Source organism: Montipora foliosa, chromosome 6 (genome assembly GCF_036669935.1).
Source record: "Montipora foliosa isolate CH-2021 chromosome 6, ASM3666993v2, whole genome shotgun sequence".
Taxonomy (NCBI): domain Eukaryota; kingdom Metazoa; phylum Cnidaria; class Anthozoa; order Scleractinia; family Acroporidae; genus Montipora; species Montipora foliosa.
Window position 1 is genome coordinate 5,836,160 of NC_090874.1, and position 18,283 is coordinate 5,854,442.

At 37.3% G+C, this 18,283-nt stretch overlaps 1 protein-coding gene across 3 annotated transcripts in view; it reads left to right on the top strand.

The window, feature by feature from the left end:
• The window catches only part of LOC138006474 (sideroflexin-1-like), a 13,937-nt gene extending 818 nt beyond the window's left edge, over window positions 1-13,119 (top strand). For all 3 annotated transcript variants that reach the window (XM_068852814.1, XM_068852815.1, XM_068852816.1), the window contains 11 exons: window positions 937-1,110; window positions 4,309-4,479; window positions 5,273-5,371; window positions 6,857-6,932; window positions 8,058-8,143; window positions 8,485-8,545; window positions 9,439-9,505; window positions 10,328-10,377; window positions 10,934-10,983; window positions 12,114-12,161; window positions 12,912-13,119. In XM_068852814.1, the coding sequence (XP_068708915.1) occupies window positions 941-1,110; window positions 4,309-4,479; window positions 5,273-5,371; window positions 6,857-6,932; window positions 8,058-8,143; window positions 8,485-8,545; window positions 9,439-9,505; window positions 10,328-10,377; window positions 10,934-10,983; window positions 12,114-12,161; window positions 12,912-13,011 (978 nt within the window). In that variant the 5' untranslated portion in view covers window positions 937-940 and the 3' untranslated portion in view covers window positions 13,012-13,119. The remainder of the gene's footprint in view (window positions 1-936; window positions 1,111-4,308; window positions 4,480-5,272; window positions 5,372-6,856; window positions 6,933-8,057; window positions 8,144-8,484; window positions 8,546-9,438; window positions 9,506-10,327; window positions 10,378-10,933; window positions 10,984-12,113; window positions 12,162-12,911) is intronic.
• The last annotated feature ends 5,164 nt before the right edge of the window (window positions 13,120-18,283 follow it).

Below are 18,283 nucleotides of genomic sequence, written 5' to 3' on the forward strand. Positions count from 1 at the left end.
TAGCCAACCAGTGTTTGACTTCATTTTTCCAGATAACTATTGCTGAAAATTAAACGATCTGAAGTCACGCCAACAATTTGTTTCACTGGCAATGTAATTTTATGTTGTAGGGCTGGTCGCCCAGCAAAACAAATTTGTTACTGAAATTGAGGAATTAAAAAAATGTTTAAGAGAGTTCCACATACAGCAGCTGTAGCTGCAAGGAAAGAAGACAAGTCAATTAGAGCCGCCATTTCATATGGATCCTTTACCAATTGCACTTTCAATTTCCATTTCAAAAGAACCTCTAAAACTTTGATCGAATGGTGAAAATGTTTTAACAAGCAAACTTTTGATTTAGATTGTTGATTTAAATGGTGTTAAATGACCATTTTGGTGTTTGTGACGAGGATTTTAACGAAGGTTATTTAGATTTGCCATATTTGAAGTTTCTGTAAACACCTTTGCACATGCTTTGTGCCGCTTGCTACGTTTTCCACGCATGACTTGAGATGTCAATTAAATCGACTTTGGATGGTTTTCTTCTGCAATTGTTGTTGAGATCACTTCGTGAGTATAAACAAAACAATTATTCTTTGAAATCGAGGTGAATAATGGCAGAATATTTACCTCGCCGCTTTGTGGCTTGGTAAATATTTTACCACTATTCACCTCGATTTCAAGGAATAATTGTGTAGTATTGTACTGCAGTGAAGCCTGTACAGGTCTACAAGTTCAACTCTTTGTATAGTAGTAAGAGTTAGCAAACAGGCTGTTTACATTGCCTGTACACAGTGTCTGTTTAAATCATGAATCCATTTTCTGCATCTGAAATGTACATAATCTTAGCACTTTGTACTATTTTCCCTAACCCCCCAACCCCTAGTTACACCTTATCAAATCTCAAACACCTCTCATTTCCATGTCACTCACTTTTTACCTCTCCCCTGATCTCAGCAACATGGAAGCTCCTCGATTAGAAGGTGGAAGGATTGATTTGAATGCTCCTCGCTTTGACCAGTCAACATTTCTGGGACGTGCCAAGCATTTTTTCACTGTGACAGACCCAAGAAATATTTTGCGCACAGCCAGAGAACTTGACGAAGCTAAAGAATTGCTCTTAAAATACAGGTTTGGAAATACTTTCTCAATGTTGTTCATGGAAAAGCCGTCAAGTATTTGTGCAATGTTTTTCAATATTATGCCATAGCAGAGATCTGTGTGGATATGCTGCAGGTCATTTTGCTCCTTAGGTCCATTTGCAACCAAACTAGGTCATTTTGTGTCAACCTAGGTTAATTTGGAGCAGGTACAAAACACAAGTCACAGATCACAGGTCATTGTTTTACCAATACAGAAAGTATCCTGAACATTCATTAAAGCTAACCTTAGGCCTAGTTAAGCCTAAACAAAAGTTTTTAGGCCTAATGTTAGCATTAATTTTGTAAATAGTTAGGGTTGTTTTTTTATTGATAAAACAATTACCTGTGACTTTGAACCTGTGACCTGTGTTCTTTACATACCCCAATTTAACCTAGGTTGACACAACTTGACCTAGGTTGAAGCAAAATGACCTAGTTTAGTTCCAAATTAACCAACATGTAAGAAACCAAATGACCTGCAACACTTGTAAAAGTCTGTACCTGAACAATTAGTTTGTGTCCATGCAAATCGCTCTCGTTAATTTTTAATTACCGGTAGCTCAACAAATCTTAAGACCAAGACATGTCATATTCAATACCTTAGGCTCATTATGGTCTTAGGTTTGTGAAAAATGCTAAGATGAGCATGTTTTGTAATATGCTCACTTGTTTGGATTATATCTTTGCATCATATGTTATCAATATTAATACCTCTTACTAACCTCATTTTCTTGGCTGTACTGTAAGTTACGGACCAAGTTTTTTTCCTGTTTATTTATGGCCCAAGCGCGAAGCGCAAAGTCATAAATCAACGGGGAAAAAATGAGGATCTGTAACTTACAGTATGGACCGAGAAAACGAGGTTAATTATATACTATTAGGCAAAGGTCACCTCCAAGAGGGAAGATGAGATGGGAATAAAAAGTTTAACTATGAAACACTTTGTGGATGATTTGTTAATGAACCCTGCTCTTCCACACTGAGCTCTGTGAAAATTTGTGCAACCTCCTAAGAACAATTTGTCTGAATAATTATTTTACATGACCCTGATATATTCTTGTTTGGAAGATGTTTATAATAATCATTTTTCCCCATGAAAAAAATATTTTAAAAGTTCCTTCTTGTCTGTGACTGATGAATTCGAACAAAAGCAGGCCTAGTACTATTTTTGTAATTTATGTATGTGTGATTAACGAGGCAGCGTGGTTGAGTGGTTAGGGTGTTGGATTTTCATGCAGCTGCTCTGGGTTCAAATCCCGTTCTAACCTCTGGTTACGATTTGTTTCCGGTTGTCCAGGATTCAACTCCACCACGCTTTGTAAATAGCCAACTGGTTGCCTCCTGCCAGTTGGGGTTCTTAATAATGTTTCTGTTAACTTTGAATTGTTTCTTTCACATTGTTAAAAGTGGGGTGCCTGTAAACTAGCTTGATAGCTAAGTGCACTTCCACTATAAATGAAGCATTTACATTTTTTTTACCTTTTTATTTACATTATTGCTTTAAGCTCTGTTTCATTGAAGACTGAGAATTAGGGAAATTGGGAGAAGATGATCATTGCTGTCCATAAAAACTTAATGTGAAAGCTCCTACATTAGTCTGAAATTTCAGTCATCTCCTTCCTGACCTTAAGAGGCGTAGAGAGGGTTCCCATGCCCCCTAGGGTTAGGGAGGAAATGGCTGAAATTTCAGACTAGCCCTTGTTTGCATTAGATTACCTTTCCCCTCCTGACAAAGTGAAAAGTTGTAACCCTCATCATCATGATCATATTTAACAATTATTCCATGAGCGCGCATTGGATATGAGATGGTAAATAGCCAACGAGGCGCGTAGCGCCGAGTTGGCTATAACCAGTCTCATATCCAACAAGCGCGAATGGAATAATTGTTTTATTAAATTCCTTTAAACTCCAAAAGTTTAGAAAGTACGAAATGCAAGCGAAAAAAGCGAGCAAATCATCCAAGCGAAATCGAAAAAACTTGATGAGAACCGATGCAATGTCGTGTAACACCTTGTGGTCAGACAGACGCAGGCTCGTCACAAAAACATTTCTTACCTTTTCACATACTTCTAAACGTCGGAATTTAACCCAGCTGTCCAGAAAAACTTTTTTTTTGCTTTCTTCAGAGAGAAATTTCGCTTTCCGGCGAAAAAACTTTTAGCTTGGCAACACTTAGATCAATCATTTACCATATAAGGTCATATTAAGGTATATGAGCTGATAACCGAGACTGAGTGAACCAATCAGAGCGCGAGAATCGCATTATCCGAGGTTGAGAATTTAATAACTTTATTTATCCTCCGATTTTAGTGTGACTTTCGTGTAGCTACAGTAACTATAGTATATCTCAGAGCATTTACCCTCCCAACCATGACATGCCACAGAGGACAGACTACAACAACAGGAACTCCATGTCCTACTCTTTACAAAGAGTGTGTTGGTTCTTTTTCGTCCCACACGGCTAGAACATTGAACGGTTGTGAGATAATTAAGGCCTCCAGTTAATCTTACTTATCTGATATGACTAGAGAGTCTAACCATTCAAATGCTGATGTCGTTAAAAAGGCAGCTCTAAAAAATTCTCCTTTAGTTATTTAGACCCTGAGTGTCGGTGTGGCTAGAGTTTGTCCCCACAACCTCCTGCACAGTATTCTGGTGCTCAACCTACTGAGCCAATCAGTTGTCTGTTTATGTAGCTCATTAACTTTAATTATTATACATTGGTGTCACCAGCTCGATTTTGATTGGCTATAAGCACGCAGCTAATTCTTGCTTGCTCTGTTTCTCTTACGTCATACCTACAAACAATAGATTTTATATATGTAGAATTGACGTCATACCTACAGACAATAGTTTTATGCATGCAGAAGTGACGTCACCTACATGTAACACACTAACCAGCAGTTTGATCAGTTTTGTCATGGCGGAGCTCAGCTCAGGAATATGCATAATAAAACAATTATTGAATTCGGTTTTCGCATGTTAGCGATAATTATCAAGGCCTCAGTTTGTGTTATCCGCCTCAGCCTTCGGCTTCAGCAGATAACACAAACTTTGGCCTTGATAATTATCGCTAACATGCAAAAACCGAATGCAATAATTGTTAAATATCATCAAAATCTTAGAAAGTGTGGTATATACCTAATGAAGCTTAATACTAACTTTGTATAGTTTGTGCTACAAACAGGCAGATGAAAGAGCCTCCAGGTACTACAGATGAACAGGTTTGGCGTGCAAAAAAGATTTATGAATCAGCATTCCACCCTGATACAGGTGAAAAGATGTTCATTGTTGGAAGAATGTCTGCGCAAGTGCCAATGAACATGTCAATCTGTGGCTTTATGATGACATTTTATAAGTAGGTATAATTTTCATAAAATCTCACCTCCATTTATAGTGTGCTCAATGACAGAAACAGTTTTATGTTCTCAGAACTGTAATTCAAGTGCTGCAACAGTGGGGAGACTTACCAGCTTTGTTTATTAGGGACAAGAATGATGTTTAATACCATATGTTGTATGATTTATCATGTGATGCAGTTTTGCTTGGTGATGAAAACAGCATATAGTTGAAGTATCAATGTTTTCAAAATAGCCAATTGCAAGCAATTACCACAAATAAGCCACAAGGGTAGTTATTGTTTACAAACAAAAATTACTGATATGATACATGTACATGTAATAATGGTCATCAGCTATCATCAGGCAAATTTCCTGAAATAAACTTTGCCAGAGCCCAGTTATGAAGCAGTTGAAATCAAGTGACAGGTGCAAGAAAAGATGAACATTGAAGGCTAGTACAGAAACATTTCCAGAGGGACTGTCACACATTTTTCTGAAACACATTAAAAATTCACATTCAGAATACACATTTGTATGTATTCAGTTGCAATTTACAGCACATACAGTTTAATAAGCTAAGCACTAGTGAGGAGTCTTAAGTTACTCCTTAAGCTAAGTTTCTTTTGGTGTCCTGCTGTATGAAATATGGCTTATAAAATTAATAGTCCTTATCTGAGAAGTCATTTCAAAAGCAGCCCTTTCTCCTCAATATTTAAGACCCTCTGGGTTGGTCTAGTTGAAGTGGCATCTGTGGCCTTTTGTATGACTGTCAGATTCTTTTAAGTTATTTGTTACTCTTCTCTTTTCCAGGAGTTCATCTGCCGTTCTCTTTTGGCAATGGATCAATCAATCATTTAATGCGGTAGTGAACTATACAAACAGAAGTGGTGATTCCCTTATCACAAACAAGTATGTTTTTTGTTATAATTTGTATCTGATTGTTTGATTAAGGGTTTCTTTTTGGGAGAATCAAAATGAAGATTTCTCACTTCTTTCACTCCATCTGCACTGTAAGCAAACATCAGATACTTTTGTAAACAAATAAGCATTAACTGCCTTGCTGGTCACCCTTTTTTGCCATCTTAGGAGCTGAATAATTTTTTCTAAGGGTGCAAAAATTGTACAAAAGTGGGCCAAAAGCATGACTGTGTGAGGTATCTCTGGTAGTCACTATATAAACCATGTATGATCATGGAGCACTACACCACAGCCCAGTTATACCGGTAATACATGTACGCTGCTCAAGAGTAAATATTACTATTGATGAGAGAGGACTAAGTACAACTACTTCATGTACAGTACTACTACTACTGCAGTAACTACTACTAACTACTACTATTGCAGTACCTATTACTACTTCTACTGTTGCTGCTACTGCTTAAATACTTTAAATTTACTTCTACTGCTACTGCTGCACCGGCGGCTGCAGCTGGTACTGCTGCTACTAGTTACTATGGTCCACTAATGCTACATGCATGTACTGCTGCCGCTACTGGTGGGCAGTTTCAAAAAACACAAAAAGTTCAATACCTTCAATGCTGTGGTACGAATCCAGGATAATAATAAATTATAATGGTAATGAACCTTATTTATGTGTCAATTGTATTTTAATTAGTGCTGCCAGGGCACTAATTGCAGGAGCAGGGATGGCGCAGTCAGGTGAGAGCACTTGCCTCCCACCAGTGTGATCGACCCAGGATCATTTCCCACGTCCAGTGTCATGCGTGGGCTGAGTTTGTTAGTTCTCTACTTTGCTCCGAGAGGTTTTTCTCCACTTACTTTGGTTTTCCCCCAGTTTCCTCAAAAACCAACATCTGATTTGTATATATTAATTTGATTTGATTCATTTGTGCATGACCCCACAAGCTATTCAGCTTTAAATATTATTGTGTGAAAATAAAGTGCCATTAGTATTATTATAATTATCATTACCAAATCAACACACATATAAAATTGTAGGTTGGTTTTTAAGGAGGGGAAAACCAGTATCTGGAGAAAAACCTCTGGAAGCAGAGAGAAGAACCTACAAACTTACCCACATGTGACCCCAAATCTGGGACATTGGTGGGAGGCAAGTCACTCTCTTGCTGCTTCGTCCTCCCTCAAGTACTCAAGTCAGGTTGATATCAACTTTTAACTCAGCCTCAACCTTGTAATGATGTAATGTTTAGATTACCGAGAGTCCTCTTAAAGAGCGGGGAGCAAAAAACACTCGTCAAAAAGCGATGGCATTTTTACTGTCACTGTTGTTGCTGTGGAGTTATTGAAAGCATTATTACAAACTGCATTCCTTATATTTTGTATTTTTCATGTTTCTGACCATCTATCCAGCTCCTCATGAAGAAAGAGCCTAAAGTTTTCTTACGTACGTGTAATGTTTATTCTCATTTCTAGACAACTAATGGCAGGTTATGCATGTGCTACTACAGGAGCTGTGGCTGTAGCTTTGGGACTAAACCAGTTGACAAAGGTACGTAATACATTTTGCATTTCCTAACCCTATCACTGCTGAAGTAGCCCCAACAGAGTAAAATATAGAAGTGCCACTCTTGGGAGGAAAATGAAGGGTTAACTGAATGGTAAACGTACATGGTAATTGTATCTATAACAAAAATCTCAAATCTGATTGGTTCTGTGTGCACCTATTTGTCACGTAATTGGCGCGCGATCACGTGGGTGTCCAGTTACAGGTATGCAATTAGAACATTACTCCAAATTGGATACCTATACCATTCACATGTCGATATTAGTCATGCAGTTGGATGGGGTCCTTCTTGCCATTTTCCTACTGTTTGCTAAACAAATTGAATAGAATTTTAACTTTTTTGCACAAACCATTGCACACATCAAGGAATCAATATCATATCTAAAAATAAGTCTATTCACATATGACGATTTGAAGCACTCTGTTGTCACTGTAGGATGATAGAAGCCTGGTTTTCTTAGCGCGTAATTCAGCTGATGGTGAATTTCCTTTCTGGTAAAATCTTCACAAGGGGCGAATTTGTTCTCATGGCCTTTCTAAGAATATGGCAATCCAATCTTTCAAGCAACTCCCTTGTATTCAATTTCCTCAATAATACCTGCGTTTTTAGCACCTATCTAAAAAATTCTGTACGTTGTTAAGATCAGAAGAGGAGGCTCCGTACACCGATAAACCATACAAAAAATTTAGACATAACGATTGAATGAAGCAGATAATCCAACTCCTCCTGATTGTACCCCTCTTGCCAAAGAGTTCTTATTATGTGCAAGCATTTATTAGTCTTCACAAGCTTTTCGCGCATGTGACTAGCGTATTTACAATAATTTTATTGTACTGGAATATCACACCTAACCATGCAGTTTCATGGTCCTACAGTATTTGCAGTTGCATGAATTGACTTATAGATTTCCTGTCTCGTATCTCCTAGTCATTTTATAACCCTTAAAAGCCATTTAATGGACAGTGAGTGATTAACCCATTGACAAGTAAAATCGTCTGGTGTTAGAGTAAAAATAATAATGACTTTACAAACATTTTTTTAATTTGCCTGTTTGGTTGCTGAATGTATTGATCTCTTTCATGTGTAAATTTTTGCCTTCCATTTAACAGTCAACGCCACCACTGATTGGTAGATTTGTTCCATTTGCTGCTGTTGCTGCTGCAAATTGTGTCAATATTCCTCTTATGAGACAAACGTATGTTAATGTTTTCCTGAAATCCATGAAAATTGTCTCTATTGTTTTTCTCATTTGTGCTTTAGCACTATGTAGTATTGTATAGGCCATGTTCGATATATCAATATTAAGGCATGGCTATAAGGCTTTATGGTCAAATTTCACGGCTCAGTTCGGTTTTTTGTCTCACAAGTCTCCAGGGAGATTTCTAAACAAAATAATATTCAAATTTAACCGTAAAGCCTCATAGCGCTGCCTGAATATTGAATATATATTGATCGTGGCCTATTATAATAGCAATACCTGTTATACTATCCGTTGAGGAAAGTACATGCAATGGTAAATAATTTTGTAAAACATAGGGAACTTATGAAAGGAATCCCAGTAACTGATCAAGATGGAAACAGAATAGGAGAATCTAAGGTAATACCACTCTTCATTTTTGTTTGATATGTGGCTCTTTATTGACTTAATAATATGTTTGTTTTTAAATTAGAGTTTGTTGTTATATACAGGTACTGCCAAAACGTCACTCTTTTTTGTCCTGCATGTATATTGATAACAGTTGTATTAAATGGTGACTTGAGGATAATCTAAATCTAAATCTTCTGAATTTGTGGGGAGTGAAACAAGGAAAACCTGGTTTTATTATTATTATTAGAGCAGTTTTCAAATGACTATCGAAAGTAATTAAATGAGATTGCAATAATGATATTGCTATGCTTGGTGATTGGCTTAAAAATCTTGTGCCAGTTTATCAACCAATGAAAAGGAAAACCAAAGCCAATCACTATACTTGCATGTGCTACTTTCTTGTGCTTTGAACAAGTTACATGGAATTGCTACGAATTTGGATTGGTTCATTGCGCTGTTCGTTTGCACTTGCTTTGATTGGTCAAAATAATTACTTTGGTTAGAATTTGTTTTATGACACTTAATTGAAAACTGCTCTAACAAGTTGATAAATTTAAATAAATATAATTTTTATTATTAATTATCAAGTTGTGAGAAGGATCTGCCAAACTCACAAAATTAATATTAATTTTCTTAATCTTGTTCTTGCAAATCTTTTTTTACTCCCATTTTACCCTTTAAAGCTTCTTTTATTGCTCTCAATTTACCCTTTAATTTGTTTCATTGATAAAAACAAATTTTCTTTTGTTTTGTGTGCATGTGGCTGCCAGTACATTGCTGCTTTGCAGTTTATGGCAAAGAAATTTTCTAAAATGTGCACTCAGTCTGGCAATTTGTCTGATCATTAAATCAATATACAACAGTATGTGGTAGTTGCTGTCACTGCTTAATTTTTTTTTCAGGCGGCTGCTAGGAAAGCCATAGCAAGTGTTGTCTTTTCAAGGATTATAATGGCATCCCCTGGAATGTGTGAGTTTAATTATCATGTTTGGTTCGTGCAAGTGTGTTAGGAAGGGTTAATGAGTTGTGATTGACACCTCCTTTGCTTCCCTTATTCCTGATATCTGTAAAAATGTAACAGTGAGCCAATGCAAGTCATAAGCTAAAATAAATGTATACTTATAAAGTTAACCCAAATCTATTAGGTTTAATTCAGACTCAATCTACTGATTCTAAGGGTAATAAAATGACTCCCACCTATGGCTTGCATGACCAGCAGATTTACAAGCAGGGCTTAATGAGTAGAGCACTACAAATAATATTGAAAACTGACCCTAAACCTTTTTTTTGCTTAAACATCAAGTCTCAATAACAATAATACTTATAATAATAATAATAATTATGTTCTAATTAATGTAAGTTTAACAGCGCTGATTAAATGTGCATCACAATGACAGCACACAATTGGCTTGCAGATTGTCTATGCCCTTCTCTTCTCATCATTGAATTATCAAAATAATATTATCGCCTAAAGAATTCCACCTTTTGACATCTCTGCCTGAGTTGTGTGCATGATTGCAATGCATGTCATTGGAACCTTAAGTTTAATTGCCTTAGCGCCCACTGGTCATAAGTTCAACTTCTTTTCAGGAGCTTTCAGACTTTTTTGTCCATGTGCCATTAGCTATCATTAATACATTCTGTTAAAATGTCTTTCCTAGAAATAGAGCTTATGGCCTTCTTATCAGGTTTACGTTTATCATTGTGCTCTAACGATAAAATCTTAATTTTTGTGGGTTACTGCAGGTTCATTAACAGTGAAGGGAAAAGTTCTTCTTTTTCTTTTTTCAGCCATTCCACCAATAATAATGAATCACTTAGATTCAAAGGCTTTTATGAAGGTGAGCAAGAGATTATTAATAGTTTTGTAATTTATGTACTTTTCTTGTGATTTCTATGGTCCAAGACAAATATGGAATATAATTATAGTAATAATAATCATCATCATCGTCATCGTCATCATCATCATCATCAATACGGAAGACAAGAACTGTTTTATCATCAACATCGCTATCGATCCCTGGGGATTAAAAAAAAGAGGGCTCAGGTAATAGCCATAATAATTATTGTTGGCACCTTAGGTGGAGTAACAAGAAAGTTAATCAACTGGGTTGGAAAACTAGGGCATTACACTGCAAAAGGAACAGCAATGATTCTGGTTCTAGGTACCTATTAAAAAATTAATATAAGGGGAAGAGGTGGAACCCCTGGTCATACTGGTTACATGTATGACCCGCTTCCTCAGGTTATTATAGCAGCAAAGATCAGCCTGTGAAGGTGGAAATAATAATGATATTAATAGTGATAATAGTAATAATAATAATAATAATAATAATAATAATAATAATAATAATAATAATAATAACAATAATAATATATATATTTTTTTTGCTGCAGAGGTGGCCATTTTTAGCATCTCCAATGACAATACTATTAACTGGCCTGTGGTGAGTAAAGTAGTACATTATTTGCAGTAGTTGTGTAGAAATTGTACAAAACGTAATTAATTGATCACTTAAATTAATCTTCCCTTTTTTAGGTGACAATGAAATTTAAATTACTTAGCAAAATAATGTATAGTTAACAACTATTCACCAAAGTGGAGGTGGCTAGTGGTGGATACTTACTGAGCCGCAAAGTGGCGATTTTAATATCCACCACTATAGCCACTGACACTGACAGAGGTAAATAGTTGTCCTAGTAATACTAAAACAGTGAGATAATATAGCACAAAAAGGTGATTTAACTTAATTATTCCCTTGCAATGATTACAATTATAATTTCAGGCGCAAACCTGACGCAAATTGCTTGGGGGTCAGAATAGCAAAGGATATTTGGAGTTTGAGTAGCCAATCGCAACATTCCTTCAACATATCCACTGTTTTAGTACTAATTAAGTACCTCTTACTAACCGAGTTCGAGGTCCATACAGTATACTGTAAGTTACGGACCGAGTTTTTTCCCGTTGATTTATGGCCCAAGCGCGAAGTGCGGGGGCCATAAATCAACGGGAAAAAACGAGGATCCACAACTTACAGTATGGACTGAGAAAACGAGGTTAGTAAGATATTTATTATATCTCTGAGGTTAACCGACGCGCGGGCAAGGAAACTAGTCAAAGTGAAGCGGAAGGTTCAACTGCCACAAAGAATGCCTTGCCAAAATCCCAAAAACTAAATCTTCTTGGCTGTTAAGTTTGAAATAGTTGCTTGCAAGATTCAAACAGTTTTCAGTACAAGTTTATGCAACAGGAATGACATGAAAAACTCGCTAGACGATGTTTTGTCGAAATTTTAAATTTAGCGGGCTGTACAGCGGGCCGTACTGTAGAATACGGCCCGCTAATTTAGCCAATTACAATGCGCGTACTATCTGAGAGATACAATAAAATAATTTATTTCTCTTAACAGATTGTCAGTATTATCATGTCAGGTTACACAAAACTGTGCTGACGATAATTTCATTGTGTGTTTATAGTGTTAATTTATGCAAAGTGTGCAACAATAATGAAGCTTGTGTGAGATTTCATTTAATGGGCAAAAGAATTTCACTGTCTGTTTTGACCTTATCTTTTCAGCTTGGTGTTTGCAACTCCTCTTTGTTGTGCAATTTTTCCTCAAAAAAGGTTGGTTCCAAAATATTTCTAATTACAAGGATTTGTCAGCTAGGGTACTACTGTCTTAAGCAATACATGATACAAATATTTAAACTGCTGTATCTTGTTAAAATGAAAGATCACCTAAAAATAACAGTTACACTACCATATGGCTCAGTTTTTGGAAGCTGGTTAATTGCACTAATTGTTCTAATCATTTTTGTGGCTAGCTGTAGTGATGAAGAAGTTAAACAAAATAACGTAAAAGTACATAAAAGAAATGCAGCAAAAGGAACTTTTAGAGAAGCATTGATGGACACAGATGGACAAGATTAAAACGGATTGCATTTGGGAAATCTTGAAAAAAGTTGGCCTGATGTTATTAATAATTATTACAGTAAACGTTTATGGCAAATCACCTGAATAAAGGTCGTTTTTGCTCAGAATCATCTTGTTTGTGATGTAACAATACTTTTGTCAGTAAAGGAATTTCACAATACCATTTTTTAGTTTTAAACTCGTCATTTACTTAAGATTTCCCCTAAACACCCTGTAGCCCCTTTAAGAACAGAAGATTAAATTTTTATGCCCATAATATTATGGCCATCAGCTCAAGAGAATTTACACATGAAAACATGCCAGTCCTTGTATAAAGTATTTTACAAGTGAATCATTGCTAAGGTTTTTAGCCTACAAGTTTGATGCTACTGACCCTTCTTACAACAATGTACTCTGTCCTGATGCTTGTTGATACCGTGATGTTTTTCTTACTTTCTATAGTTCCATAGCAGTTTCAAAGCTTGAAGCGGAGCTTCAAGAAATCATCAAGAAAAAGGATGGACCACCAATGGAATATGTGTACTTTAACAAGGGGCTGTAGACTCTATTTTGAAGCCATGGCAACCCAGAACTTGTACTGACAAATTTTAAATTCTCTTAAGTCGTAAATATATTATTATCATAATAATAAGAATATTTTTAATCATTATATTTGTGCTTTACATTGTGTACGAAGAAACTGTAATAAGACGATACAGACACTAGGTTTGAAGTTTTACCGAGGTTTATTGGAATACGATTGATAACTGTTGTGTGCAGATAACAAACTTAAAAGCTAATGTGTGATTTCTTTGTAGATCAGATTTCAATCATTGAAGATAGAATTACAGTGTTTATGCTGTCGCGTAGGGCATATTGTCACAGAAACGTTCTAACTAAACAATCAAATCTTATATCTGGAATGGACAATCTGCGAGCCATGCAAATTTCGCATTTAAGTCTAAAAACCCATTTCAGATAAACAGTTTTCAAGTCTAAGCACCCATTTTAAAATGTGACTCATATGTTGACTTGCATGGATTGCCATGTTGACTTGCACGACTTGCAGCCATGGCTTGCAATATGGCTCGCTGGCTTGCATCTTGTCCTCACAGCAGTTTATAATAATTCCCTTTATATTGACCCTGCCTGGAATAATTGTATAATCATTGCCTGGTTGAAAGGGTTCAAGCATCCAGTTTGACTTATAACAGTTACTGAAATCTGCTCCCTCAACAAGGGTGCAAAAGATAGAGTGTTTCGTGCTTGGACTTAGTATTAGTAAAATGTTGGATAAACTAGTTTCTTGTAGTGTTTAATTTTAATATTGAATATAATAATTTGCAAATTTAGGAAAGTCTGATACAGAATTTAAAAGGCCTGGTGATATAATTATTTTATATTTTTACTGTTTGGAATAGCCAGTGGGATGTATTTTTTATTGACTTTAAAGGTTGACTTATACCTACCGCCATCTCAAACAATAGAAAGCAATTTGTTTTGAATTGTCAGAGACGCTGTAGTATTAAGTTGAAAAATTTATTCTGGCTAGACAAGTCATGATGCTATTCTAGTTTGAAGAGTAGTGAATGTACATGTAAGTTGCAAATTTAAGAAGTAAAGGTTCATCACACAAGGTTTCTACATGAAAATTGGGTCACCAAAATTGCGATAGAGAACATCTTTGTTCCGGCATAATCCACAGATGTGGTTTAATCCATTGACTCCCAGGGGTTCCCCATTGACAAGTAAAATTGTCTGGCGTTAGACAAAGTAAAATACTAAGTCTAGACGGTTCGGGCGTCAAAGGGTGAAAAGGTGAAGATACCCATCCATTGTCAACTACCTTATGTCTTTATGTCCTCAAACCAGGGTAGCTTGACAAATCATGTGTGACTGTTCAGTTGCAACAATATGAAACAATCTCAGTGTTACGAATCCACATCACTGGTAGTAACTGTAAGCGCATGTATATGTTCATAGTCGGTTTTAATCTTTAATAATAATAATACTAATAATAATAATAATAATAATCATAATCATAATCATAATCATAATCATAATCATAATCATAATCATAATAATAATCATAATAATAATAATGTGAAATTAAAAAATTACCTAAGGGAAATCCTGTCCGTTCTTGAGATAAAAAGGGAATGGTGGCACCCAAAAATAGCCCGTAAAGTTTCGGGACTTTCGAGAAACGTGCCCCAGGCCCGGAAAAACTGAGGGGGCACAGAGAGTTTAAGCAACTTGTTTTTTTTTTTAAATTTGGGGGTTTTGGGTTCGGGGTGTAAGCCCGTTCTTCGAAAAGATTTGAGAACGACACGCCAGAAAGTGCATTTCCCAGAATTTTGGCACTTAAAATTTCAAACTTTTGATAGATCATCATGAAAACTTAAACAAAAGCACAGTACATTTCAATCATTTTTAAAAGAGGCTTATTTAAAAAATTACACGTGATTACAAAGCATGAATACTTATTTCCATGGATTCCTTATTGGAACTACACTTAATTCTGGTATTCCCAATTAAAGTCTAACGGGAGTTACAAAAAACCATCGACTGTCTTGCTCAATGGAGCACATACAACAGTTGTACAGAGTCAATTCATTGGTATTTCCAACAATGCCTCAGCAAACAACTGGATATTGAAAAAATTATGAAACAAAACAAGGGATGTGTCTGAATTTTGAAACCATGTTTCATCTGTATGAGTCATGGTAAATATTTAGTCACTATACCAGTGGCCTGTTTCTCAAAAGTCCCGAAACTTTTGGGGCCTCTTTCGGGTGCCACAATTCCCTTTATATCTTCGCAACGCCGAGGTTCTAAGCCATCAAACTTCGCAATCCTCTTTGTTTTTCCTACATCAAAAACGTGTTAAAGGATTAGCTTTTCAAACGAAGCAGATTGCAGTTTGACGACTGGCTTTTCGGGCCCGAAAAGTTATCGGGACTTTCGAGAAACATGCCCCAGGAACCCATATACTAGACTGTCTCAAGGGCGTGCCGTGAGATTTTGAAGGTGTACGCACACGAATAATGTTTCAAGCGCCAAAGGCGCTCCCAACTAGGGAGGTCTGAGGGCATGCTCCTCCAGAAATTTTTTAAATTAAGGGTCTCGGAAATGCCAAACGGGTCCAACATGTTAGTGCAACATCATCCAACATTGTTGAATCCGACATGTTGCACTCGTTTGGCCACTATGTTGCATGATGTTGGAAGTTGTTGAACGAAGTTTCATTTCCATAAAGCATCGTCTTCAACACCATCCAACGTTTTTTTTTTTGTTCTAAGGTGTGAACAACAGTGTTGCATTCGTTTAGCCATCACATTTAACAGTGTTGCACGCGCGCGAGCGCTGCGCTATCGCTATCCATGGTGATGGTTTATTCGTTGCATCTGTTTCGCCCGTTGCCACGTCAGTTCAAGCCACAGAATGGTGAACGAGCAAAGTCTTCAATATCTGAGCGACAAAAGCTTGAGCAATCTCTCTTCAAACAGATAGCCCTTCTTGTGTTCAAAGCTCTCAGGGGCATGGCGCTAATGCCTCTGCAGGATCATTTGCAAGTCAATGCAAGACCCCGGGAAGGGACTACCTGCGAAGTGACGCCCTTGGTCTTATCAAGGTTCCTCACACCTGGTGCAAGACCTTTCAAGACCGCGCATTTGCTGTTGCAGTTCCCAGATTCTGGAACAGCCGTCCTCTTGCTATCATCAGAGAAAGTGACTCTATTGACAATTTTAAAGGTAACTTGAAAACGCCAAGATCGCGAGAGTTTGTTTTCTAAGGACTCTGGGTAGATTTTGGTTCCAGACCCTTGAGTCCAAAATGCTGGATCTAACACGTTGCATTCGTTTGGCCACCTCGTTGTCGTTCGACACTTTTCAACAGCGTCCAGCAATGTTGGATTCAAGAATGTTGGATCCGTTTGGCCAGGCCTGCATGGGTTAATGAAAAGATACTGGAAATACCCACACACAGAGGCACCAGTTTAATTTAAAATTTAAAAAACTTGGTCCTATTTTATAATGACTTTAAAAAAATTAAGGCCTCCATAGAATAAGGATTCCCGGGTTCGAGCTGTACGCGCGAGCGTACGTGCGTATATGGACGCTACTGTTACAGTCTGAGTTGCCTTAGAGGCATATGTAGACTTAATTGGCAAAACACACCATCCATACTTTCACTGTAGTGCAGCCACGGGTGGCGATTAAAGCACCCCGACTGGAAGTACCTATTCCTGTGGCCATAGGACGTAGAAGGAAATGATTTCTTGACTGATTTTGTCTATCTCAAAGTGAAGGTAACCGTGGGAATCAACTGCTTCAATAGACTCAACGGAAGCATAATCCTGGCCGCTCTCAGAACTCCTCTCTGGCATTTCTGCATAACTTGCAAGACTTTTCTACATTCTCATCCTTGATGTTTGCCAGGGGTCCTAGATTTTGGTCTTTCTTCTCCTTCAAAAACAAAAGGAAACCGATCTCTGATAAAATATACTATCATGGTACGGACGTCCTTTCCAACGATCTTGCACGCTCCAACGCCTTTTCTAAGTACTTTCAGTCCATCTACACATTGGTTGTAGCGATATTGCGGAGGAGCTTGTTCCTTTGGATTCATTAACTGAGACTCTTGATCTGATTCAAGTATCTGTGAAAGAGGTGACGTGTCTCCTTTAATCCATTAATGTAAGCAAATTAGTCGGACTTGACGGTTTACCTAATATTATCTTAAAGGAGTGCGCGGAGGTTTTGGCTCCTTCCTTAACAGCGTTTATCAACTTTGGGTTAAGCCACGGCTTGTGTCTTAGCAAGTGGAAGTACGCCAATGTAACTCCAGTTCACAACGTGACAAACGTGATGACGTCTGCAACTACCGACCAATCTCACTGCTACCTGTTATATCTAAAATTCAGGAACATGTTGTTGCCAATACCTTCAGTATGGCTTCCAAAGTGGCAGATCATGTGTTGCCCAACTTCTTTTGGTGTACCAAGAAATTGGTAAACATTTGCATGCTGGATTAGAAACCGATTTGATATTACTGGACTTTGCTTAAGCATTCGACTCGGTTTGTCACAAAAAGGCTGCTACATTACTTGCTGCCCATTACTTGCATGGTTTGATAGTTACCTTAGCTGTCGTATGCAACGAGTTGTTATTAATGGTTCCTACTCCAACTGGAATCCTGTAAAATCGGGTGTTCCGCAAGGATCTTTGCTGGGGCCTTCGTTATTTCTAATATACGTCAATGACCTCCCGAATGTAATCAGGCACTCTAAACTGGCGATGTTTGCCGATGATGACTCTAAATGTTTTAGAGTAATAAAAGATGCTAGTAGTGACTAAACGCTCTTTCAGAATGGTCTACGACGAATGAGATTTTCTTCTAACCCTCCAAATGCTTAAATCTAAAAATCTCAAGGAAAAGAAATAGCTCCGTCAGATGGTATCACCTTACGGGATCACAACTAGAAGTCGTCCAAACTGCTAAAGACCTTGGTGTTGTCATCACATACGACTTAAAGTGGTCAGATCACATCTCTGCCGTTGTTGCTAAGGCTAATCGAATGCTGGGATTCATAAAAAGGAAGTGCACTGGAGACCTCAACAAAGATGCACTAAGGCTGCTCTATGTATCGTTGGTTCGATTGAATCTGGGCTACGCTTCTCAACTCTGGGCCCCTCAATCTCCAATGATTGAGGTCGAGAACATTCAAAGGAGAGCAACTCGTTTCATCTGTAAAAACTTTGAACTCTCCTATAAGGAGCGTCTACTTAAACTTAATCTGTTGCCTATGAATTACTGGCTAGAATACTTAG